The following is a 27,032-nucleotide window of genomic DNA, read 5'->3' on the forward strand; positions in this document are numbered from 1 at the left end:
GTGTGTGTGTGTGTGTGTGTGTGTGTGTGTGTGTGTGTCCAGAGGATTAAAGAGTGTAATTATTATAACGATGGCCTCTTTTTTCCCCTGGCACCTATCCTCCAGGTGCCTCCAGGTGCGCTCACAGGTGAGACAGGCAGTGAAGACAAATTAGCACTGAAAGATAGAAAATGCGTGTCAGCGTATTGACACGGTCCGACCATCGCGCCGCAAAAGCCTGGCGAGCCTTCACCTAATTAAAGTGTCACTTAACCCCGCCCCCCCCCCCTCGTCCTTAGTTCCTCCTCCTCAGCGTCTGAGTCTGAGGGCGCGCTGATTGACAGCCCCGCTGACCTCAGACCCCGCCCCCTTTTACGAGTGTCAGGGCCAACTGTCGGTCGGGACTTGCTGACGCGGCAGTTTGTGCCGCTCAGCTGGGGCTCGTTTGCAACGCCAGCATACACAAGTTGTTGTGCAGGGGGTCAAAGGTCAACGAGGAGCTGATGTTGCCAGGAAACAACTTTCCCTTTTGGGAAAATATCGGCAGTAAGTTGTCATTTCTTGGACATTGTAGGAATACGTCTTTGGTAAATCATGTCAAACATCGTTAGAGGCCATTATTTATATTTTAAGGAAACGTGTCTTATAAATAAAATGTGGTGTTTTTTTTCTTTGTAGATAATAAAGCCCCATCTTGGATAAAAGTGTGCGTTTATGTAATTTTTACATGATTTTTTTATAATTTTACATGATTTTATATAATTTTACATGATTTTGCCTGATTTTATACGAGTTTCCATGATTTTACGTGTAACGTGTCACGTGACTTTTTTTGCGAGTTGACGTAATTTTACCTGAGTTTAAGTGGTTTTATGTGATGTCATGTGTTTTATGTGATTTTACATGATTTTACGGGATTTTATATGAGTTCCCGTAATTTTCCGTGCACGGTTTTAAGTGATTTCATGTGATTTTTTTCCGGGCGAGTTTACGGAATTCTACATGAGTGATTTTATATGATGTCATGTGTTTTATGTGACTTTACGTGATTTTATATGAGTTCCCGTAATTTTCCGTGCACGGTTTTAAGTGATTTCATGTGATTTTTTTCCGGGCGAGTTTACGGAATTCTACATGAGTTTAAGTGATTTTATGTGATGTCACGTGTTTTATGTGACTTTACGTGATTTTATACGAGTTCACGTAATTTTCCGTGCACGGTTCCACGTGATTTCATGTGATTTTTTTTTCTGGCGAGTTTACGAAATTCCACATTCTAAATGGTTTTATGTGATGTCACGTGTTATATGTGATTTTACATGATTTTATGTGATTTTATATGAGTTTCCGTAATTTTCCGTGCACGGTTTTACGTGATGTCATGTGATTTTTTTTCTTTTGCGAGTTTACGGAATTCTACATGAGTTTAGGTGATGTTATGTGATGTCACGTGTTTCATGTGATTTTACGTGATTTTTACATGATCTTCCGTGATTTTATATGAGTTTCCATGATTTTACCTGCATGATTTCATGTGATTTTTTGGGGGCGAATTTATGTAATTTAACATGAGTTTAAGTGATTTTATGTGATGTCATGTGTTTTATGTGATTTTACATAACTTTAGATGATTTTCAGTGATTTTATACGAGTTTCCATGATTTTACGTGCATGGGTTTACGGGATTTCATGTTATTTTTTTGTGAGATGACATAATTTTATGTGAGTTTAAATGGTTTTATGTGATCTCATGTGTACTATGTGATTTTACGTGATTTTACATAATTTTACATGATTTTACCTGATTTTGCGTGATTTTATACAAGTTTTCATGATTTTACGTGTAACGTGTCACGTGACTTTTTTTGCGATTTGACGTAATTTTACCTGAGTTTAAGTGGTTTTATGTGATGTCATGTGTTTTATGTGATTTTACATGATTTTACATGATTTTATATGAGTTCCCGTAATTTTCCGTGCACGGCTTTAAGGGATTTCATGTGATTTTTTTCCGGGCGAGTTTACGGAATTCTACATGAGTTTAAGTGATTTTATGTGATGTCACATGTTTTATGTGATTTTACGTGATTTTATACGAGTTCACGTAATTTTCCGTGCACGGTTCTACGTGATTTCATGTGATTTTTTTATCGGGCGAGTTTACGGAATTCTACATTCTAAGTGGTTTTATGTGATGTCATGTGTTTTATGTGATTTTTATATGATTTTACATGATTTCATATGAGTTTCCGTAATTTTCCGTGCACGGTTTTACGTGATTTCATGTGATTTTTTTTTCTTTTGCGAGTCTACGGAATTCTACATGAGTTTAGGTGATTTTATGTGATGTCATGTGTTTTATGTGGTTTTACATAACTTTAGATGATTTTCAGTGATTTTATACGAGTTTCCATGATTTTACGTGCATGGGTTTACGGGATTTCATGTGATTTTTTGTGAGATGACATACTTTTATGTGATCTTTTATGTGGTTTTATGTGATCTCATGTGTTCTATGTGATTTTACGTGACTTTACATAATTTTACATGATTTTACCTGATTTTGCGTGATTCTATACGAGTTTCCATGATTTTACGTGTAATGTGTCACGTGATTTTTTTGCGAGTTGGCGTAATTTTACCTGAGTTTTCAGAGGTTTTATGTGATGTCATGTGTTTTATGTGATTTTACGTGATTTTTACATGATCTTCCGTGAGTTTATATGAGTTTCCATGATTTTACCTGCATAATTTCATGTGATTTTTTTGGGGCTAATTTATGTAATTTTACGTGATTTTATATGAGTTCCCGTAATTTTCCGTGCACGGTTTTACGTGATTTCATGTGATTTTGTTTCCGGCGAGTTTACGGAATTCTACATGAGTTTAATGTGATGTCATGTGTTTTATGTGATTTTACGTGATTTTTACATGATCTTCCGTGAGTTTATATGAGTTTCCATGATTTTACCTGCATGATTTCATGTGATTTTTTGGGGGCTAATTTATGTAATTTTACGTGATGTCATGTGTTTTATGGGATTTTACATAACTTTAGATGATTTTCAGTGATTTAATACGAGTTTCCATGATTTTACGTGCATGGGTTCACAGGATTTCATGTGGGTTTTTTTGCGAGATGATGTAATTTTATGTGGTTTTATGTGATCTCATGTGTTCTATTTGATTTTACGTGATTTTACATAATTTTACATGAATTTACGGGATTTTATACGAGTTTCTGTAATTTTACATGCATGGTTTTACGTGATTTCATGTGATTTTCACGGGAGTTTACGTAATTTTATGGGTTTAAGGGATTTTATGTGATGTCACATGTTTTATGTGATTTTACGTGATTTTTCCGAACTTTACATGATTTCACATGAGTTTATACGAGTTTCCGTAATTTTACGTGCATGATTCCATGTGATTTTTTTGGGGCGAATTGATGTAATTTTACATTAATTTTTATGTGATGTCATGTGTTTTATGTGATTTTACATAACTTTAGATGATTTTCAGTGATTTTATACGAGTTTCCATGATTTTACGTGCATGGGTTTACGGGATTTCATGTTATTTTTTTGTGAGATGACATAATTTTATGTGAGTTTAAATGGTTTTATGTGATCTCATGTGTACTATGTGATTTTACGTGATTTTACATAATTTTACATGATTTTACCTGATTTTGCGTGATTTTATACAAGTTTTCATGATTTTACGTGTAACGTGTCACGTGACTTTTTTTGCGAGTTAACGTAATTTTACCTGAGTTTAAGTGGTTTTATGTGATGTCATGTGTTTTATGTGATTTTACATGATTTTACATGATTTTATATGAGTTCCCGTAATTTTCCGTGCACGGCTTTAAGGGATTTCATGTGATTTTTTTCCGGGCGAGTTTACGGAATTCTACATGAGTTTAAGTGATTTTATGTGATGTCACGTGTTTTATGTGATTTTATATGAGTTCCCGTAATTTTCCGTGCACGGTTCTACGTGATTTCATGTGATTTTTTTATCGGGCGAGTTTACGGAATTCTACATTCTAAGTGGTTTTATGTGATGTCATGTGTTTTATGTGATTTTTATATGATTTTACATGATTTCATATGAGTTTCCGTAATTTTCCGTGCACGGTTTTACGTGATTTCATTTGATTTTTTTTTCTTTTGCGAGTTTACGGAATTCTACATGAGTTTAGGTGATTTTATGTGATGTCATGTGTTTTATGTGGTTTTACATAACTTTAGATGATTTTCAGTGATTTTATACGAGTTTCCATGATTTTACGTGCATGGGTTTACGGGATTTCATGTGATTTTTTGTGAGATGACATACTTTTATGTGATCTTTTATGTGGTTTTATGTGATCTCATGTGTTCTATGTGATTTTACGTGACTTTACATAATTTTACCTGATTTTACCTGATTTTGCGTGATTTTATACAAGTTTTCATGATTTTACGTGTAACGTGTCACGTGACTTTTTTTGCGAGTTGACGTAATTTTACCTGAGTTTAAGTGGTTTTATGTGATGTCATGTGTTTTATGTGATTTTACATGATTTTACATGATTTTATATGAGTTCCCGTAATTTTCCGTGCACGGCTTTAAGGGATTTCATGTGATTTTTTTCCGGGCGAGTTTACGGAATTCTACATGAGTTTAAGTGATTTTATGTGATGTCACGTGTTTTATGTGATTTTATATGAGTTCCCGTAATTTTCCGTGCACGGTTCTACGTGATTTCATGTGATTTTTTTATCGGGCGAGTTTACGGAATTCTACATTCTAAGTGGTTTTATGTGATGTCATGTGTTTTATGTGATTTTTATATGATTTTACATGATTTCATATGAGTTTCCGTAATTTTCCGTGCACGGTTTTACGTGATTTCATGTGATTTTTTTTTCTTTTGCGAGTTTACGGAATTCTACATGAGTTTAGGTGATTTTATGTGATGTCATGTGTTTTATGTGGTTTTACATAACTTTAGATGATTTTCAGTGATTTTATACGAGTTTCCATGATTTTACGTGCATGGGTTTACGGGATTTCATGTGATTTTTTGTGAGATGACATACTTTTATGTGATCTTTTATGTGGTTTTATGTGATCTCATGTGTTCTATGTGATTTTACGTGACTTTACATAATTTTACATGATTTTACCTGATTTTGCGTGATTTTATACAAGTTTTCATGATTTTACGTGTAACGTGTCACGTGACTTTTTTTGCGAGTTGACGTAATTTTACCTGAGTTTAAGTGGTTTTATGTGATGTCATGTGTTTTATGTGATTTTACATGATTTTACATGATTTTATATGAGTTCCCGTAATTTTCCGTGCACGGCTTTAAGGGATTTCATGTGATTTTTTTCCGGGCGAGTTTACGGAATTCTACATGAGTTTAAGTGATTTTATGTGATGTCACGTGTTTTATGTGATTTTATATGAGTTCCCGTAATTTTCCGTGCACGGTTCTACGTGATTTCATGTGATTTTTTTTATCGGGCGAGTTTACGGAATTCTACATTCTAAGTGGTTTTATGTGATGTCATGTGTTTTATGTGATTTTTATATGATTTTACATGATTTCATATGAGTTTCCGTAATTTTCCGTGCACGGTTTTACGTGATTTCATGTGATTTTTTTTTCTTTTGCGAGTTTACGGAATTCTACATGAGTTTAGGTGATTTTATGTGATGTCATGTGTTTTATGTGGTTTTACATAACTTTAGATGATTTTCAGTGATTTTATACGAGTTTCCATGATTTTACGTGCATGGGTTTACGGGATTTCATGTGATTTTTTGTGAGATGACATACTTTTATGTGATCTTTTATGTGGTTTTATGTGATCTCATGTGTTCTATGTGATTTTACGTGACTTTACATAATTTTACATGATTTTACCTGATTTTGCGTGATTCTATACGAGTTTCCATGATTTTACGTGTAATGTGTCACGTGATTTTTTTGCGAGTTGGCGTAATTTTACCTGAGTTTTCAGAGGTTTTATGTGATGTCATGTGTTTTATGTGATTTTACGTGATTTTTACATGATCTTCCGTGAGTTTATATGAGTTTCCATGATTTTACCTGAATAATTTCATGTGATTTTTTTGGGGCTAATTTATGTAATTTTACGTGATTTTATATGAGTTCCCGTAATTTTCCGTGCACGGTTTTACGTGATTTCATGTGATTTTGTTTCCGGCGAGTTTACGGAATTCTACATGAGTTTAATGTGATGTCATGTGTTTTATGTGATTTTACGTGATTTTTACATGATCTTCCGTGAGTTTATATGAGTTTCCATGATTTTACCTGCATGATTTCATGTGATTTTTTTGGGGCTAATTTATGTAATTTTACGTGATGTCATGTGTTTTATGGGATTTTACATAACTTTAGATGATTTTCAGTGATTTAATACGAGTTTCCATGATTTTACGTGCATGGGTTCACAGGATTTCATGTGGTTTTTTTTGCGAGATGATGTAATTTTATGTGGTTTTATGTGATCTCATGTGTTCTATTTGATTTTACGTGATTTTACATAATTTTACATGAATTTACGGGATTTTATACGAGTTTCTGTCATTTTACATGCATGGTTTTACGTGATTTCATGTGATTTTCACGGGAGTTTACGTAATTTTATGGGTTTAAGTGATTTTATGTGATGTCACATGTTTTATGTGATTTTACGTGATTTTTCCGAACTTTACATGATTTCACATGAGTTTATACGAGTTTCCGTAATTTTACGTGCATGATTCCATGTGATTTTTTTGGGGCGAATTGATGTAATTTTACATTAATTTTTATGTGATGTCATGTGTTTTATGTGATTTTACATAACTTTAGATGATTTTCGGTGATTTTATACGAGTTTCCATGATTTTACGTGCATGGGTTCATGTGATTTCATGTGATTTTTTTGCGAGATGAGGTAATTTTACTTGAGTTTAAAATATTTTATGTGATCTCATGTGTTCTATGTGATTTTACGTGATTTTACATTATTTTACATGATTTTATACGGGTTTCCGTAATTTTAAGTGCATGGTGTAATGTGATTTCATGTGATTTTCATGCGAGTTTATGTAATTTTACGTGAGTTTAAGTTATTTTACGTGATGTCACTCTGTTTTATGTGATTTTATGTGTCTCCGTAATTTTACTTGCATGGTTTTATGCGATTTCATGTGATTTTTGTTGCGAGTTTACGTAATTTTATGTGAGTTTAAGTGACTTTATGTGTTTTACATAGATTTACCATTGTTAGCAAACTACAACAATCAGTGTTAACAAACTACAACAATCATTTTATGCAAGCTACATCAATAATTGTTAGCAAACTACAACACTCAGTGTTAGCAAAATACAACAATTGTTAGCAAACTGCAACCATCGTTGATAACAAACTACAGCCACCATTGATAGAAGACTACAACAATCAATGGAAGCAATTTACAATCATCAGTGTTAACAAACTACACCATTGATAACAAACTACATCAAAAATTTAAATAAGAATACAACAGTCTGTAATACAATAATTGTAAGCAAACTATAACACTCGTTGTTAGCAAACAACACTCATTGTTAGCAAACTACAACAATCATTGTTAGCAAACTGCAAAAATTAGTGTAAGAAAACTACAACAATCATTGTTGGCAAACAACAACAATCATTGTTAACAAACTAAAACAATAATTGTGAGAACACAACAACCGACATTGTCAGCAAATTACAACAAACATTTTAGCAAATTACAATATTTTATAACAAACTACAACATAAAATGTTGGTAAACTACAACAATCATTGTTAGCAAACTACAACAATAATTGAAAGCAAACTAACATTGTTTGTTAAAAAACTACAACAAACATTGTTAGCAAACTACAACCATCATTGTTAGCATATTACAACAACCATTGTTAGTAAACTACAACAATCATTGATAGCAAAATACAACATTCATTGCTAGCAAACTACAATAATGATTGTTGCAAACTGCAAGAACCACTTGTAGAAGACTGCAACATGTATTTATTTTTTGGCAAAGTACAACAATCATTGACAGCAAATTATAAGCATTATTGTAGTAAAACTAAAACAATCACTGGTGTAAAACTAAAAAAGCATAATTTGAAGCAAACTACAACAATCGTCGATAGCAAACTCCAGCAATGAAACGACAGCAATCATTGGTGTAAAACGACAAACATCATTGATAGCAAACTACAAGCATCATTGGTGTAAAACTACGACAATCGGTGTAAAAGTGCAACTATCACTGGTGTAAAACAACAAGCAACAATGATAGCAAACTACAGCAATCATTAGTGTAAAAGTACAATCATCAGTGGTATAAAAATACAAGAATCATTGATAGCAAAGTACAGCAATCATTGGTGTATAACTACAGGCATCATTGACAGCAAATTAAAAGAATAATTGGTGTAAAAGTAAAAAGCATCATTGACAGCAAACTACTACAAAGATCATTGCTGTAAAACTACAAGCATCACTGATACCAAATTTCAAGCATTATTGGTGTAAAACTACATCAGTCATTGGTAGAAGACTACAGCAATCATTGGTAGAAAACTCTAACAATTATTGGTGTAAAACTACAACAATCATTGGTAAAAGACTAAAACAATCACTTGTAGAAAACTACAAGAATCATTGGTAGAAAACGCCAACAATCATTGGTAGAAAACTCCAACGATCTTTGGTAGAAAACTACAACAGACATTGGTCAAATTAAAAAAACTAAACTCATTGGTAGAAAACTACAACAATAGTTGGTAGAAAACTACAACAATCATCGGTAGAAGACTACAACAAGCATTGGTTAAAAACTACAACAGTCATTGGTAGAAAACTACAACACTCATTGGTAGAAAACTACAACAATCATCGGTAGAAGACTACAACAAGCATTTGTTGAAAACTACAACAGTCATTGGTAGACGACTACAACAATCATTGGTAAAAAAAAACAAAAAACAAAATATTTAGAAAAACAATTCCAACAATCATTGGTAGAAGACTACAGCAATCATTGGTCAAAAACTACAACAATCATTGGTCTTGAAGACTATAACAATATATGGTAGAAAACTACAACAATCATAGGTAGTAGACTAAAACAATCACTGGTATAAAACTACAACAATCACTGGTAAAAGACTACAACAAATATTGGTAAAAGACTACAACAAATATTGGTAGAAGACTACAAAAAACATTGGTCGTAAAATACAACAACAATTGGTAGAGAACTACAACAATCATTGGCCGTAAAATACAACAACAATTGGTAGAGAACTACAACAATCATTGGCAGAAGACTTCAACAATCATTGGTAGATACCAACAACAATCATTGGTGGAAAACTACAAGAATCATTGGTAAAAGACTACAACAATCCCTGGTAGAAGACTATAACAATTACTGGTAGAAAACTACAATTATCACTGGTAGAAAACTACAACAATCATTAGTAGAAAACTACAACAATCTTTGGTAGAAAACTACAACAATCATTGGTAGAAAACTACAACAATCATTAGTAGAAGACTACAACAAGCATTGGTAGAAGACTACAACAAGCATTGGTTGAAAACTACAACAATCATTGGTAGTAGACTACAAAAAGCATTGGTTGAAAACTACAACAGTCATTGGTAGAAGACTACAACAATCATTGGTAAAACAAAAAAACAAAAAACAAAAAAAACAAAAACAATTATTGGTTGAAGACTATAACAAAATTTAGAAGAAAACTACAACAATCATTGGTAGAAAACTACAACAATCATTAGTAGAAGACTACAACAATCATTGGTAGAAGACTACAACAATTATTGGTAAAAAAAAACAAAAAACAAAAAAACAATTATTGGTTGAAGACTATAACAAAATTTAGAAGAAAACTACAACAATCATTGGTAGAAGACTACAGCAATCATTGGTCAAAAACTACAACAATCATTGGTCTTGAAGACTATTACAATATATGGTAGAAAATGACAACAATCATAGGTAGAAGACTAAAACAATCACTGGTATAAAACTACAACAATCACTGGTAAAAGACTACAACAATCACTGGTAAAAGACTACAACAAATATTGGTAAAAGACTACAACAAATATTGGTAGAAGACTACAAAAACATTGGTAGAAAAGTACAACAACAATTGGTAGAAAACTACAACAATCATTGGCAGAAGACTTTAACAATCATTGGTAGATACCAACAACAATCATTGGTGGAAAACTACAATAATCATTGGTAGAAAACTACAACAATCACTGGTAAAAGACTACAACAATCCTTTGTAGAAGACTATAACAATCATTGGTAGAAGACTACAACAATCCCTGGTAGAAGACTATAACAATTACTGGTAGAAAACTACAATTATCACTGGTAGAAGACTACAACAATCATGAGTAGAAAACTACAACAATCTTTGGTAGAAAACTACAACAATCACTGTTAGAAAACTACAACAATCCTTAGTAGAAGACTACAACAATCATTGGTAGAAGACTACAACAAGCATTGGTTGAAAACTACAACAATCATTGGTAGTAGACTACAAAAAGCATTGGTTGAAAACTACAACAGTCATTGGTAGAAGACTACAACAATCATTGGTAAAACAACCCCAAAAAAAACAAAAACAATTATTGGTTGAAGACTATAACAAAATTTAGAAGAAAACTACAACAATCATTGGTAGAAGACTACAACAAGCATTGGTTGAAAACTACAACAGTCATTGGTAGAAGACTACAACAATTATTGGTAAAAACAAAACAAAAAAAAACAATTATTGGTTGAAGACTATAACAAAATTTAGAAGAAAACTACAACAATCATTGGTAGAAGACTACAGCAATCATTGGTCAAAAACTACAACAATCATTGGTAGAAGACTACAGCAATCATTGGTCAAAAACTACAACAATCATTGGTCTTGAAGACTATAACAATATATGGTAGAAAATGACAACAATCATAGGTAGAAGACTAAAACAATCACTGGTATAAAACTACAACAATCACTGGTAAAAGACTACAACAATCACTGGTAAAAGACTACAACAAATATTGGTAAAAGACTACAACAAATATTGGTAGAAGACTACAAAAACATTGGTAGAAAAGTACAACAACAATTGGTAGAAAACTACAACAATCATTGGCAGAAGACTTTAACAATCATTGGTAGATACCAACAACAATCATTGGCGGAAAACTACAATAATCATTGGTAGAAAACTACAACAATCATTGGTAGAAAACTACAACAATCACTGGTAAAAGACTACAACAATCCTTCGTAGAAGACTATAACAATCATTGGTAGAAGACTACAACAATCCCTGGTAGAAGACTATAACAATTACTGGTAGAAAACTACAATTATCACTGGTAGAAGACTACAACAATCATGAGTAGAAAACTACAACAATCTTTGGTAGAAAACTACAACAATCACTGTTAGAAAACTACAACAATCATTAGTAGAAGACTACAGCAAGCATTGGTTGAAAACTGCAACAGTCATTGGTAGAAGACTACAACAATCATTGGTTAAAAAAAACAACAACAAAAAAACAACAACAATTTTGGTTGAAGACTATAACAATATTTATAAGAAAACTACAACAATCATTGGTAGAAGACTACAGCAATCATTGGTCAAAAACTACAACAATCATTGGTCTTGAAGACTATAACAATATATGGTATAAAACTACAACAATCATTGGTAGAAAACTACAACAATCACTGGTAAAAGACTACAACAATCCCTGGTAGAAGACTATAACAATTACTGGTAGAAAACTACAATTATCACTGGTAGAAGACTACAACAATCATTAGTAAAAAACTACAACAATCTTTGGTAGAAAACTACAACAATCACTGGTAAAAGACTACAACAATCCTTCGTAGAAGACTATAACAATCATTGGTAGAAGACTACAACAATCATTTGTAGAAGACTACAACAATCATTGGTAGAAGACTATAACAATCATTGGTGAAAGACTACAACAATCACTGGTAGCAAACTACAACAATCATTGGTAGAAAACTACAACAATTATTGGTAGAAGACTACAACTATCATTGGTAGGAGACTATAATAATCAATTGTAGAAGACTACAACAATCATTGGTAGAAGACTATAACAATTATTGGTAGAAGACTACAACTATCATTGGTAGGAGACTATAATAATCAATTGTAGAAGACTACAACAATCATTGGTAGAAGACTATAACAATAATTGGTAGAAGACTATAACAATCATTGGTAGAAGACTACAACAATCAATTGTATACGACTACAACAATTATTGGTAGAAGACTATAACAATTATTGGTAGAAGACTATAACAATCAATTGTAGAAGACTACAACAATCATTGGTAGAAAACTACAACAATTATTGGTAGAAGACTACAACAATCATTGGTAGAAGACTATAACAATCAATTGTAGAAGACTACAACAATCATTGGTGAAAGACTACAACAATCATTGGTAGAACAATAATTGGTAGAAGACTATAACAATCAATTGTAGAAGACTACAACAATAATTGGTAGAAGACTATAACAATCAATTGTAGAAGACTACAACAATCATTGGTAGAAGACTATAACAATCAATTGTAGAAGACTACAACAATCATTGGTAGAAAACTACAACAGTTATTGGTAGAAGACTATAACAATCATTGGTAGAAGACTATAACAATCAATTGTAGAAGACTATAACAATCAATTGTAGAAGACTACAACAATCACTGGTAGAAGACTATAACAATCAATTGTAGAAGACTACAACAATCATTGGTAGAAAACTACAACAGTTATTGGTAGAAGACTATAACAATCATTGGTAGAAGACTATAACAATCAATTGTAGAAGACTATAACAATCAATTGTAGAAGACTACAACAATCACTGGTAGCAAACTACAACAATCATTGGTAGAAAACTACAACAATTATTGGTAGAAGACTATAACAATCATTAGTAGAAGACTACAACAATCATTGTAGGTATTATGTAGCTAACTATGTAGCAAATTCTTTATAGTTAACTAAGTAGCATCTTATGTAGCTAACTATGTACTGTAGCTACTATATATATATATATATATATATATATATATATATATATATATATATATATATATATATATTGGTCTTATTCCGATTGCGCCAACATGGACAGAAACATGGAGGAACATTCCAGAAGAAAAGAAATAATGAGAATAAAACCAAACGTTGTGAAGTCATTCATTCATTCATCAAGCCGGAGATAAAAAATGTTCTTCCTCGCTAACTCTCAGGTGTGCAAAACACACTTAGCCATCAGTTTCTGGCACATCAACTTGCATGAAGATATCAGCTCTACATCATGACCGCCAAGGATTGTTCTTTTTTTTTTTTTTTCCTCCTTTTTCCGCTGCTGTCCTGCAGGATGCACACAGGATGTCCTTATATGGTCAGTAGTAATTAGAAAGCAGCACACACTCATTTCCTCCCTCTCAGCCTTAAGCCTTCATCGCGCTGACATCAGCACTCAGCTCTGCTGGCTACAACTAGCGCGGACACACACACACACACACACACACACACACACACACACACACACACACACACACACACACACACACACACACACACACACACACACACACACACACACACACACACACACTAGCAAGTCAGTTATTACAGCAGGTGTGTCCAAAGAGCAGCCCAAAGGCCTTTTGCCACTCGCAGCTTGTTGTTTATTGACCGGCGGCATATTCTAAAAATACGTAAAAACTACCAAAAAAAACCAGCAAAAACATTTTAAAAAAGAGCTAAAAGTTCAAACATTGACACTAGTAACCCAAATAGAAAAAACAACAACAACAAAAACAAATGATATCGGCTGGCATGTAAAATATCCGGACAGCGAGTCAACATGTAAATGTCCTGCGATGAGCACACAAGTTCTTCTATTTCACTAAAGTCACTTAACATGCGAGGCTATAGGCTACTAGGAGCGAGCAGCTACACAACAGCTAAGCACACAATAGCTAGGCATACAGTGAACAATGTTGTACAGTGTACATCATTTTATGTGATTTTATGTTATTTTACCTAATTTTACGGGAATTTAGGCAATTTTTACATATTTTTTGTGACTTAATATGATTTAATGTAATTTTACGTGATTTTATGTAATTTTGACGTGGTTTTATATGATTGTATGTTATTTTACGTCATTTTATGTGATTTTATGTCATTTTGTGAGATTTTGGATAACTTTACGCCATTTTGCGCAATTTAATGGTTTTATGTGACTTTACCTAATTTCACATATTTTTTGTGACTTAACGTGATTTTATGTCAATTTTATGACATTTTATGTAACTGTATGTCATTTTACGTCATTTTAAGTGATTTTACGGAAATTTTGGCAATTTTACATATCTTATGTGATTTTATGTCATTTTACGTGATTTTATGCAACTGTGTGTAATTGTACGTGATTTTTTTTGATTGTATGTGGTTTTACGTGATTTTATGCAACTGTGTGTAATTGTACGTGATTTTATTTGATTGTATGTGATTTTATGTAATTTTGTGAGATTTTACATCATTTTACGTGATTTTGCGTAATTCAATGATTTTACGTGATTTGAAATAATCTTAAGGAAATTTACGTAATTTCACATATTTTTGGTGACTTTAGGTGATTTTATGTCATTTTACGTGATTTTATGTAACTGTGTGTAATTTTACGTGACATTATGAAATGTTATGTGATTGTATTTGATTGTATGTGATTTTACCTCATTTTGTGAGATTTGACATAATTTTACGTGATTTTGCGTAATTTAATGATTTTACGTGATTTGACCTAATCTTACGTACATTTACGTAATTTTACATATTTTTGGTGACATTACGTGATTTTATATAATTTTATGACATTTTATGCAACTATATGTAATTTTACGTGATTTTCACGTAGTTGTTCATGATTAGTCTGTGATTATTGTATAATTGTATGTGATTTTACATAATTGTACGTGATTTTATGCAATTTGACGTGATTTTATGCAATTTTAGGGATATTTATGTGATTTTACGTGATTCAACCTCATTTTGTGAGATTTTACATAATTTTACGTAATTTTGCGTAATTTAATGATTTTACGTGATTTGACCTAATCTTACGTACATTTACGTAATTTTACATATTTTTGGTGACATTACGTCATTTTATATAATTGTACGACATTTTATGTAACCGTATGTAATTTTACATGATTTTCACCTAATTGTTCATAGTCTGTGATCATTTTATAATTTCATGTGATTTTGCATAATTCTACGTGATTTTATGCAATTTTACAGATATCTATGTGATTTTACGTGATTTGACCTTATTTTACGTGATTCAACCTCATTTTGTGAGATTTTACATAATTTTACGTGATTTTGCGTAAGTTAATGATTTTATGTGATTTGACTTCATCTTGCGTACATTTACGTAATTTTACATATTTTTGGTCACATTTCCTAATTTTATATAATTTTACGACATTTTATGTAACTTTACGTGATTTTCACGTAACTGTTTTTGATTAGTCTATGAGATTATTTTATAATTTTACGTGATTTTACGTGATTTTATGCAATTTTACGGGTATTTATGTGATTCGACCTTATTTTACGTGATTCGACCTCATTTCACGTGAATTACGTAATTTTACAATTTTTTTGTGACACGTGATTTTATGTAATTTTACGGCGTTTTATGTAACTGTATGTAATTTTACGTGATTTTCACGTAATTATTAATGATTAGTCTATGTGATTAATTTATAATTTCATGTGATTTTACATAATTTTATGTGATTTTGCATAATTTTATGTGATTTTACATGATTTGACCTTATTTTACGTGATTCCACTTCATTTTGTGTAATTTAATGATTTTACGTGATTTTACTTAATCTTACGTACATTTACGTAGTTTTACATATTTTAGGTGACATTACGTGATTTTATGTAATTTTACGACATTTTATGTAACTGTATGTAACTTTATGAGATTTCCACGTAATTGTTCATGATTAGTCTATGTTATTATTTTATAATTTTACGTAATTTTATGCAATTTTACGGATATTTATGTGATTTGACGTGATTCGACCTTATTTTACGTGATTCCACCTCATTTTACATGAATTACGTAGTTTTACAATTTTTTTGTGTGACATTACGTGATTTTATGTAATTTTACGACATTTTATGTAACTGTATGTAATTTTACGTGATTTTCACGTAATTTCTCATGATTAGTCTGTGTGATTATTTTATAATTTTACCTGATTTTACATAATTATACGTGATTTTATGCAATTTTAGGTCGTTTAACTTCCACGCAGCAGGGCATGATGAGTAATGGAAGCAGCTTAGGAATGTCCACTGGCAAACACTTCATGTTGACTTCCCACACACACACACACACACACACACACACACACACACACACACACACACACACACACACACACACACACACACACACACACACACACACACACACACACACACACACACACACACACACACACACACGAGTTGAAGCTAAATGCGGCAATGAAAAAAAAAGCAAGCTGGCATCATCACGAGTGTGACTGCTGCTGTCATGGCAACCAGCACCATCCTCATCAGCATCATCTCCCGTATCATCCCGCTCAAGTCTGCGCCAGCTTTTTACAAGCAAAGGGATGTGTCACCAGCACGTGCGCGCACACACACACACACACACACACACACACACACACACACACACACACACACACACAGTCACACACACACACACACACACACACACACACACACACACACACACACAAACTACCATTTCCAAGTTCAAAAACATTCCAGGAATTCCCAGAATTTCCGGTTTTCCTGAGCCTTATTTTCACCTTTTCCTGGAAAGTTTTCATAGTGCACATTTTTCAACCAATTCCAACCATTCCACCTTGAAAATATTCCTCTCAGTTGGGACAACAAACGCTCCCCTTTTTTTTTTTTTTTTACAAATTCCCGGTTTTGCTGAAATTCCAGGAATTCCGAAACACCAACCCTCAATTCAAACTGTTACTACGTCAAAAATTTTCAACCAATTCAAAAAAATTCCAACGTCAAACCATTCATATTATTTATGACAATTGTGCTAGTATCAATATTTAAAAAAAATACTGGTTTTCCCGAAATTCCCAAATTTCCAGGATTCCCATTCAAACACATGGACATATTCAAAGTTCTACAATGCCCAAAATTCTCAAAAATGTTGCACCACTTTTTACCCGATTCCAACCTTGCAACCATCCGCACACACACTACTCTTCCGAGATCTCAATGGCAAAACATGTTGTCCCTTTCCCCAAATTCCCGTTTTTCCAGGAATTTCTCCCCATTGACAACAAATGGGCATCATATAATTGACTGCATATCCCACATTTCTTATCCGATTTGAAACGTTCCAACATCCACACACTCCACTCACCCTGGAAACTCAAGCCAGCATGTTTCCCAGGTTCTGAAAATTCCCTGATTACCTGGAATTACCACAAATTCCCCCCATTGAAAATGAATGGGCAATATACACAACTCTCCATGTCCCACATTTCTCAACTGATTTGAAGCGTTCCAACATCCACACACTCCGCTCACATTGGACTATCAAACTACCATTTCCAAGTTCAAAAACATTCCAGGAATTCCCAGAATTTCCGGTTTTCCTCAGCCTTATTTTCACCTTTTCCTGGAAAGTTTTCACAGTGCACATTTTTCAACCAATTCCAACCATTACACCTTGAAAATATTCCTCTCAGTTGGGACAACAAACGCTCCCCCCTTTTTTTTAGTACAAATTCCCGATTTTGCTGAAATTCCAGGAATTCCGAAACACCAACCCTCAATTCAAACTGTTACTACGTCAAAATTTTTCAACCAATTCAAAAAAATTCCAACTTCAAACCATTCATATTATTTATGACAATTGTGCTAGTATCAATATTTTAAAAAAAATACTGGTTTTCCCGAAATTCCCAAATTTCCAGGATTCCCATTCAAACACATGCACATATTCAAAGTTCTACAATGCCCAAAATTCTCAAAAATGTTGCACCACTTTTTACCCGATTCCAACCTTGCAACCATCCGCACACACACTACTCTTCCGAGATCTCAATGGCAAAACATGTTGTCCCTTTCCCCAAATTCCCGTTTTTCCAGGAATTTCTCCCCATTGACAACAAATGGGCATCATATAATTGACTGCATATCCCACATTTCTTATCCGATTTGAAACGTTCCAACATCCACACACTCCACTCACCCTGGAAACTCAAGCCAGCATGTTTCCCAGGTTCTGAAAATTCCCTGATTACCTGGAATTACCACAAATTCCCCCCATTGAAAATGAATGGGCAATATACACAACTCTCCATGTCCCACATTTCTCAACCGATTCGAACAGTTCCAACATCCACACTCTCCGCTCACCTTGGACATTCAAACTACCATTTCCAAGTTCAAAAACATTCCAGGAATTCCCAGAATTTCCGGTTTTCCTGAGCCTTATTTTCACCTTTTCCTGGAAAGTTTTCATAGTGCACATTTTTCAACCAATTCCAACCATTCCACCTTGAAAATATTCCTCTCAGTTGGGACAACAAACGCTCCCCTTTTTTTAGTACAAATTCCCGGTTTTGCTGAAATTCCAGGAATTCCGAAACACCAACCCTCAATTCAAACTGTTACTACGTAAAAAATTTTCAACCAATTCAAAAAAATTCCAACGTCAAACCATTCATATTATTTATGACAATTGTGCTAGTATCAATATTTTTAAAAAAATACTGGTTTTCCCGAAATTCCCAAATTTCCAGGATTCCCATTCAAACACATGCACATATTCAAAGTTCTACAATGCCCAAAATTCTCAAAAATGTTGCACCACTTTTTACCCGATTCCAACCTTGCAACCATCCGCACACACACTACTCTTCCGAGATCTCAATGGCAAAACATGTTGTCCCTTTCCCCAAATTCCCGTTTTTCCAGGAATTTCTCCCCATTGACAACAAATGGGCATCATATAATTGACTGCATATCCCACATTTCTTATCCGATTTGAAACGTTCCAACATCCACACACTCCACTCACCCTGGAAACTCAAGCCAGCATGTTTCCCAGGTTCTGAAAATTCCCTGATTACCTGGAATTACCACAAATTCCCCCCATTGAAAATGAATGGGCAATATACACAACTCTCCATGTCCCACATTTCTCAACCGATTCGAACAGTTCCAACATCCACACTCTCCGCTCACCTTGGACATTCAAACTACCATTTCCAAGTTCAAAAACATTCCAGGAATTCCCAGAATTTCCGGTTTTCCTGAGCCTTATTTTCACCTTTTCCTGGAAAGTTTTCATAGTGCACATTTTTCAACCAATTCCAACCATTCCACCTTGAAAATATTCCTCTCAGTTGGGACAACAAACGCTCCCCTTTTTTTAGTACAAATTCCCGGTTTTGCTGAAATTCCAGGAATTCCGAAACACCAACCCTCAATTCAAACTGTTACTACGTCAAAATTTTTCAACCAATTCAAAAAAATTCCAACGTCAAACCATTCATATTATTTATGACAATTGTGCTAGTATCAATATTTTTAAAAAAATACTGGTTTTCCCGAAATTCCCAAATTTCCAGGATTCCCATTCAAACACATGCACATATTCAAAGTTCTACAATGCCCAAAATTCTCAAAAATGTTGCACCACTTTTTACCCGATTCCAACCTTGCAACCATCCGCACACACACTACTCTTCCGAGATCTCAATGGCAAAACATGTTGTCCCTTTCCCCAAATTCCCGTTTTTCCAGGAATTTCTCCCCATTGACAACAAATGGGCATCATATAATTGACTGCATATCCCACATTTCTTATCCGATTTGAAACGTTCCAACATCCACACACTCCACTCACCCTGGAAACTCAAGCCAGCATGTTTCCCAGGTTCTGAAAATTCCCTGATTACCTGGAATTACCACAAATTCCCCCCATTGAAAATGAATGGGCAATATACACAACTCTCCATATCCCACATTTCTCAACCGATTCAAAGCGTTCCAACATCCACACACTCCGCTCACCTTGGACATTCAAACTACCATTTCCAAGTTCAAAAACATTCCAGGAATTCCCAGAATTTCCGGTTTTCCTGAGCCTTATTTTCACCTTTTCCTGGAAAGTTTTCACAGTGCACATTTTTCAACCAATTCCAACCATTCCACCTTGAAAATATTCCTCTCAGTTGGGACAACAAACGCTCCCCCCTTTTTTTTAGTACAAATTCCCGGTTTTGCTGAAATTCCAGGAATTCCGAAACACCAACCCTCAATTCAAACTGTTACTACGTCAAAATTTTTCAACCAATTCAAAAAAATTCAAACGTCAAACCATTCATATTATTTATGACAATTGTGCTAGTATCAATATTTTAAAAAAATACTGGTTTTCCCGAAATTCCCAAATTTCCAGGATTCCCATTCAAACACATGGACATATTCAGAGTTCTACAATGCCCAAAATTCTCAAAAATGTTGCACCACTTTTTACCCGATTCCAACCTTGCAACCATCCGCACACACACTACTCTTCCGAGATCTCAATGGCAAAACATGTTGTCCCTTTCCCCAAATTCCCGTTTTTCCAGGAATTTCTCCCCATTGACAACAAATGGGCATCATATAATTGACTGCATATCCCACATTTCTTATCCGATTTGAAACGTTCCAACATCCACACACTCCACTCACCCTGGAAACTCAAGCCAGCATGTTTCCCAGGTTCTGAAAATTCCCTGATTACCTGGAATTACCACAAATTCCCCCCATTGAAAATGAATGGGCAATATACACAACTCTCCATGTCCCACATTTCTCAACCGATTCGAACAGATCCAACATCCACACTCTCCGCTCACCTTGGACATTCAAACTACCATTTCCAAGTTCAAAAACATTCCAGGAATTCCCAGAATTTCCGGTTTTCCTGAGCCTTATTTTCACCTTTTCCTGGAAAGTTTTCACAGTGCACATTTTTCAACCAATTCCAACCATTCCACCTTGAAAATATTCCTCTCAGTTGGGACAACAAACGCTCCCCCCCTTTTTTTAGTACAAATTCCCGGTTTTGCTGAAATTCCAGGAATTCCGAAACACCAACCCTCAATTCAAACTGTTACTACGTCAAAATTTTTAAACCAATTCAAAAAAATTCCAACGTCAAACCATTCATATTATTTATGACAATTGTGCTAGTATCAATATTTTTAAAAAAATACTGGTTTTCCCGAAATTCCCAAATTTCCAGGATTCCCATTCAAACACATGCACATATTCAAAGTTCTACAATGCCCAAAATTCTCAAAAATGTTGCACCACTTTTTACCCGATTCCAACCTTGCAACCATCCGCACACACACTACTCTTCCGAGATCTCAATGGCAAAACATGTTGTCCCTTTCCCCAAATTCCCGTTTTTCCAGGAATTTCTCCCCATTGACAACAAATGGGCATCATATAATTGACTGCATATCCCACATTTCTTATCCGATTTGAAACATTCCAACATCCACACACTCCATTCACCCTGGAAACTCAAGCCAGCATGTTTCCCAGGTTCCAAAAATTCCCTGATTACCTGGAATTACCACAAATTCCCCCCATTGAAAATTAATGGGCAATATACACAACTCTCCATGTCCCACATTTCTCAACTGATTTGAAGCGTTCCAACATCCACACTCTCCGCTCACATTGGACTATCAAACTACCATTTCCAAGTTCAAAAACATTCCAGGAATTCCCAGAATTTCCGGTTTTCCTGTGCCCTATTTTCACCTTTTCCTGGAAAGTTTTCATAGTGCACATTTTTCAACCAATTCCAACCATTCCACCTTGAAAATATTCCTCTCAGTTGGGACAACAAAAGCTCCACCTTTTTTTTTTAGTACAAATTCCCGGTTTTGCTGAAATTCCAGCAATTCCGAAACACCAACTCTCAATTCAAACTGTTACTACGTCAAAATTTTTCAACCAATTCAAAAAAATTCCAACGCCAAACCATTCATATTATCTATGACAATTGTGCTAGTATCAATATTTTTAAAAAATACTGGTTTTCCCGAAATTACCAAATTTCCAGGATTCCCATTCAAACACATGGACATATTCAAAGTTCTACAATGCCCAAAATTCTCAAAAATGTTGCACCACTTTTTACCCGATTCCAACCTTTCAACCATCCGCACACACACACTACTCTTCCGAGATCTCCATGGCAAAACATGTTTTCCCTTTCCCCAAATTCCTGGTTTTCCAGGAATGTCCCAGAAATGGGATTTGACCTAATTTTACGAGATTTTGGGTCATTTTATATAATTATTTGGGAAACTTACACAATTTTATGCAAGTTTATTTGTTTTTATGTGATTCTATGTGATTTTACATGACTTTACATAATTGTACTTGATTTTAGGTAAATGTACGTGATTTTACGCTATTTATCAAATGTGATTTTATGTGATTTGACCTAATTTTACGAGATTTTGGGTCATTTTACATAATTATTTGGGAAACTTACACGATTTTATGCAAGTTTATTTGCTTTTATGTGATTCTATGTGATTTTACGTGACTTTACATAATTTTACTTGATTTTAGTTAAATGTACGTGATTGTACGTTATTTTTCAAATGTAATTTTTCGTGATTTGACCTAATTTTATGAGATTTTGGGTAATTTTACATAATTATTTGGGAAACTTACATGATTTTATGCAAGTTTATTTGCTTTTTGGTGATTCTATGTGATTTTACATGACTTTACATAATTTTACTTGATTTTAGGTACAATTACGTGATTTTACGTTATTTTTCAAATGTGATTTTACCTGATTTGACCTAATTTTACGAGATTTTGGGTCATTTTATATAATTATTTGGGAAACTTACACGATTTTATGCCAGTTTATTTGCCTTTTTGTGATTCTACATGATTTTACGTGACTTTACATAATGTTACTTGATTTTAGGTAAATGTACGTAACTTGACGTTATTTTTCAAATGTGATTGTACGTGATTTGACCTCATTTTATGAGATTTCAGGTCATTTTACATACGGTAATTATTTGGGAAACTTACACGATTTTATGCAAGTTTATTTGCTTTTATGTGATTCTATGTGATTTTACGTGACTACCTAATTTTACTTGATTTTAGGTAAATGTACGTGATTTTACGCTATTTTTCAAATGTGATTTTACGTGATTTAACCTAATTTTTTACGAGATTTTGGCTCAATTTACATGATTATTTGGGAAACTTACACGATTTTATGCCAGTTTATTTGCTTTTTTGTGATTCTTCATGATTTTACGTGACTTTACATAATGTTACTTGATTTTAGGTAAATGTACGTGATTTGACGTTATTTTTCAAATGTGATTTTACGTGATTTGACCTCATTTTATGAGATTTTGGGTCATTTTATATAATTATTCGGGAAACTTACACAATTTTATGCAAGTTTATTTGCTTTTATGTGATTCTATGTGATTTTACGTGACTTTACATAATTGTACTTGATTTTAGGTAAATGTACGTGATTTGACGTTATTTTTCAAATGTGATTTTACGTGATTTAACCTCATTTTACGAGATTTTGGCTCAATTTACATGATTATTTGGGAAACTTACACAATTTTATGCCAGTTTATTTGCCTTTTTGTGATTCTACATGATTTTACGTGACTTTACATAATGTTACTTGATTTTAGGTAAATGTACGTGACTTGACGTTATTTTTCAAATGTGATTTTACGTGATTTGACCTCATTTTATGAGATTTCAGGTCATTTTACATAATTATTCGGGAAACCTTACACAATTTTATGCAAGTTTATTTGCTTTTATGTGATTCTATGTGATTTTACGTGACTTTACATAATGTTACTTGATTTTAGGTAAATGTACGTGACTTGACGTTATTTTTCAAATGTGATTTTACGTGATTTAACCTAATTTTACGAGATTTTGGCTTAATTTACATGATTATTTGGGAAACTTACACAATTTTATGCAAGTTTATTTGCTTTTATGTGATTCTATGTGATCTTACGTGACTTTACATAATTTTACTTGATTTTAGATAAATGTACGTGATTTGACGATATTTTTCAAATGTCATTTTACGTGATTTTACCTAATTTTATGATATTTTGGGTCGTTTTGCATAATTAATTGGGAAATGTACATGATTTTATGCACGTTTATTCGCTTTTCTGTGATTCTATGTGATTTGACGTGAATTTACATAATTTTACTTGATTTTAGGTAAGTGTACGTGATTTTACGTTATTTTTCAAATGTGATTTGACCTAATTTTACGAGATTTTGGGTCATTTTACATAACTATTTGGGGAAACTTACACAATTTTATGCAAGTTCATTTGCTTTTATGTGATTCTATGTGATTTTACGTGACTTTATGTAATTTTACTTGATTCTTTCGTAAATGTACGTGATTTTATGCGATTTTACATGATTTCATGCATTTCCAAACAGCCCGTTTAATGTAGTGCTCAGGAGGCCCGATTTTCACCCCCTTTCGGGGGTAAAGGGGGCGGTGAGAGGCATTGTTGTAAACTTTAGTGTTAGTCAAGAACTATCTCGACACATACATATAAAAAAAGAAAATATTAACTTTAGGGGGGGGGGCGTGAAATAAGTTCTATCCCCTGGGGGGGTCGTGACAGGAAATAAATGACAACCACTGGTCCTGCTTGGCAACGACAAGCTGGATGCTGCATGCTGGCGTCATGGCAACCATACTATCGTCAGCATCTTTCATTCCAACATGGTCAACTCTGCCCGAAGTGTTTAGGAGTAAACACACACACACACACCCACACACACACACACACACACAGCACCCTCAATCTCAGCGGCAACAACAACACATCACCATAGCAACACAACTTTGGCCATTTTTTTTTTTGGCGGGGAAAGGATATGGCCATTCGGTGATCTTCTTGGCGTACTTCCTCACCAGGTTGTCCTCGCTGAAGAGGAAGAGCGAGCGGTTGACGGTCAGGCAGCTCTGCCGCACGGGGATGGGGTTGTACAGGGCCATGGTCCGGGCCCTCTGGGCCATGGACTGCTTGTACATCCGCTGCGCTCCCGGGGGGCCCCCTTGGCGGCTGCCTCCGCGGCCGGCGCCCCCCTGTCCGCCGGCGCCGCCACCGCCGCCGCCTGCTCCGCCGCCGCCGCCGCCTCCATACCTGTTGGGCAGCTCGTCTCCAAAGCGCGCCATTCTGCACACACCAAACGCCAGAGGTTAGGAAGGAGCCGGGGCGGGGGTGGGCAGCTCAAAGTGACACCTCCACGAGCCCCCTCCCCGTCAGCGCCGCTCCCCGCTAGGTCCTCAGCGGCGGGAAGATCCCTCCGCCGGGCGAGGGCGGGCGGACTCGACGCGATTCTGCGCCCGGTCCCCACAAAGACAGAACTCCATTTGAAGACGCTGCGTGCGAGATGGAGACTGCGTTGTGCCCCCCCTCCCCCCCCCCCCCCCCCCCCCCCCTCCTCCTCCGCCTCCTCAGCAGCCTACCGCATCCTGACAGCATCCGCAGTTGGCTTTTTCCCCCCCCCCGCGCCGAGACCCGTTAGACCCCCACTCCCCCCACCACCACCACCCCTATACTCCGCCGGACCCAAAAATAGCAAAAAAGATAGGAGAGGAATCTTTAATAATTCATGGATGCGCAATGTCGGAGGCGGCCGCGCTCGCCCAGCGTCGATGCGCCACCCGGGTTAGGAGCGCCCAGCGAGGGGGGCTTCCCCAAAATCCTGGTGACATTTGTTGATATTTGATGATGGACGGTGCGGCATCCCCCCCACCCCCCCCTCACCCCTACCCCTTACCCCACCCCCCCCCCCCCCCCCTCCTCTTCCTCCTCCCCTTCCGCTCCCTCCTCACCAAGGCGGCGCTGGCTGATTTTGGGCGTGATTGCGCGGCACTTGGCTACGAAAACACAAGAGTGTCAATCAATTAAATGTCTTCACCTCCTCCTCTTCCTCCTCCTCCTCCTCCTCCTCGTCCTCCTCCGCCGCGCCGATGGAAGCCGCCAAGAATGTCCACAGAAGTCATCTATAATCCAGACTGGGGAAGAGCAGAATCCAAGGTCCGGAGGAGAGCACCCGAGGAGGCGGCATCATCAGGAACCGCTGCAGGGCTTCATCTTCATCATCTGCCGCCAAAAGGTGCACAGTCCCCGCCCAGCATGAGGAGGCTCCTCTCTCTCTCCTTCCTGCTTCAATCTGCTTCTTTCTTCTTTTTTTTTTTTTCAATTTCTTCTTCTTCTTTCCCTGCCTCGAACCCCCGCTGAGGTCCGCCGCGGCTGCGTTGTTTGGAGCGAGGGTGCGCCGGAGATCAAAGCGCCTTCTCCGGGCTCTGCTGGCGCGCGCTCGCCGCGGGTCGTCGTGTTGCAGGCGCGCACACTCCGCGTCTGATCGACGTGATGAGAACCGAGCGCCGCGCGCGGGTTCGTGGACAAACCTGGCAGCGCACGACGCACGCACGTACGGCGCCTCCCCAATTCCCCCTCCCACCCCTCACCCCTCCCCAGACAGAAAAACAACGGCTTAAGACCCACCTTTTTGATTCGGCTTTCACCTGATATTAATTATCTTATTGAAGTCATTTGTATTTGACTTTTTATACTATTAGTTATGCAAGATTTTATTTAGTTATATTTATTTATTTATGTATTTACTGTATATATATATATATATGTATATATATATATATATATATATATTTTTTTTTA

At 35.4% G+C, this 27,032-nt stretch overlaps 1 protein-coding gene across 5 annotated transcripts in view; it reads right to left on the minus strand.

Moving 5' to 3' along the window:
- Positions 1-26,748, minus strand: part of LOC133621855 (voltage-dependent P/Q-type calcium channel subunit alpha-1A-like) — a 267,315-nt gene extending 240,567 nt beyond the window's left edge. For 2 of the 5 annotated variants that reach the window (XM_061984254.2, XM_061984255.2), the window contains exons 1-2: positions 26,269-26,748; positions 25,221-25,520 (exon numbers count right to left, since the gene is read on the minus strand). In XM_061984254.2, the coding sequence (XP_061840238.1) occupies positions 25,221-25,519 (299 nt within the window). In that variant the 5' untranslated portion in view covers position 25,520; positions 26,269-26,748. Of the gene's footprint in view, positions 1-25,220; positions 25,721-26,268 lie in introns of those variants that run through there. The other 3 variants (XM_061984253.1, XM_061984252.1, XM_072916087.1) reach the window with 2 other exon arrangements.
- Between the last annotated feature and the right edge of the window lie 284 nt (positions 26,749-27,032).

Source organism: Nerophis lumbriciformis, linkage group LG25, assembly GCF_033978685.3.
Source record: "Nerophis lumbriciformis linkage group LG25, RoL_Nlum_v2.1, whole genome shotgun sequence".
NCBI lineage: Eukaryota > Metazoa > Chordata > Actinopteri > Syngnathiformes > Syngnathidae > Nerophis > Nerophis lumbriciformis.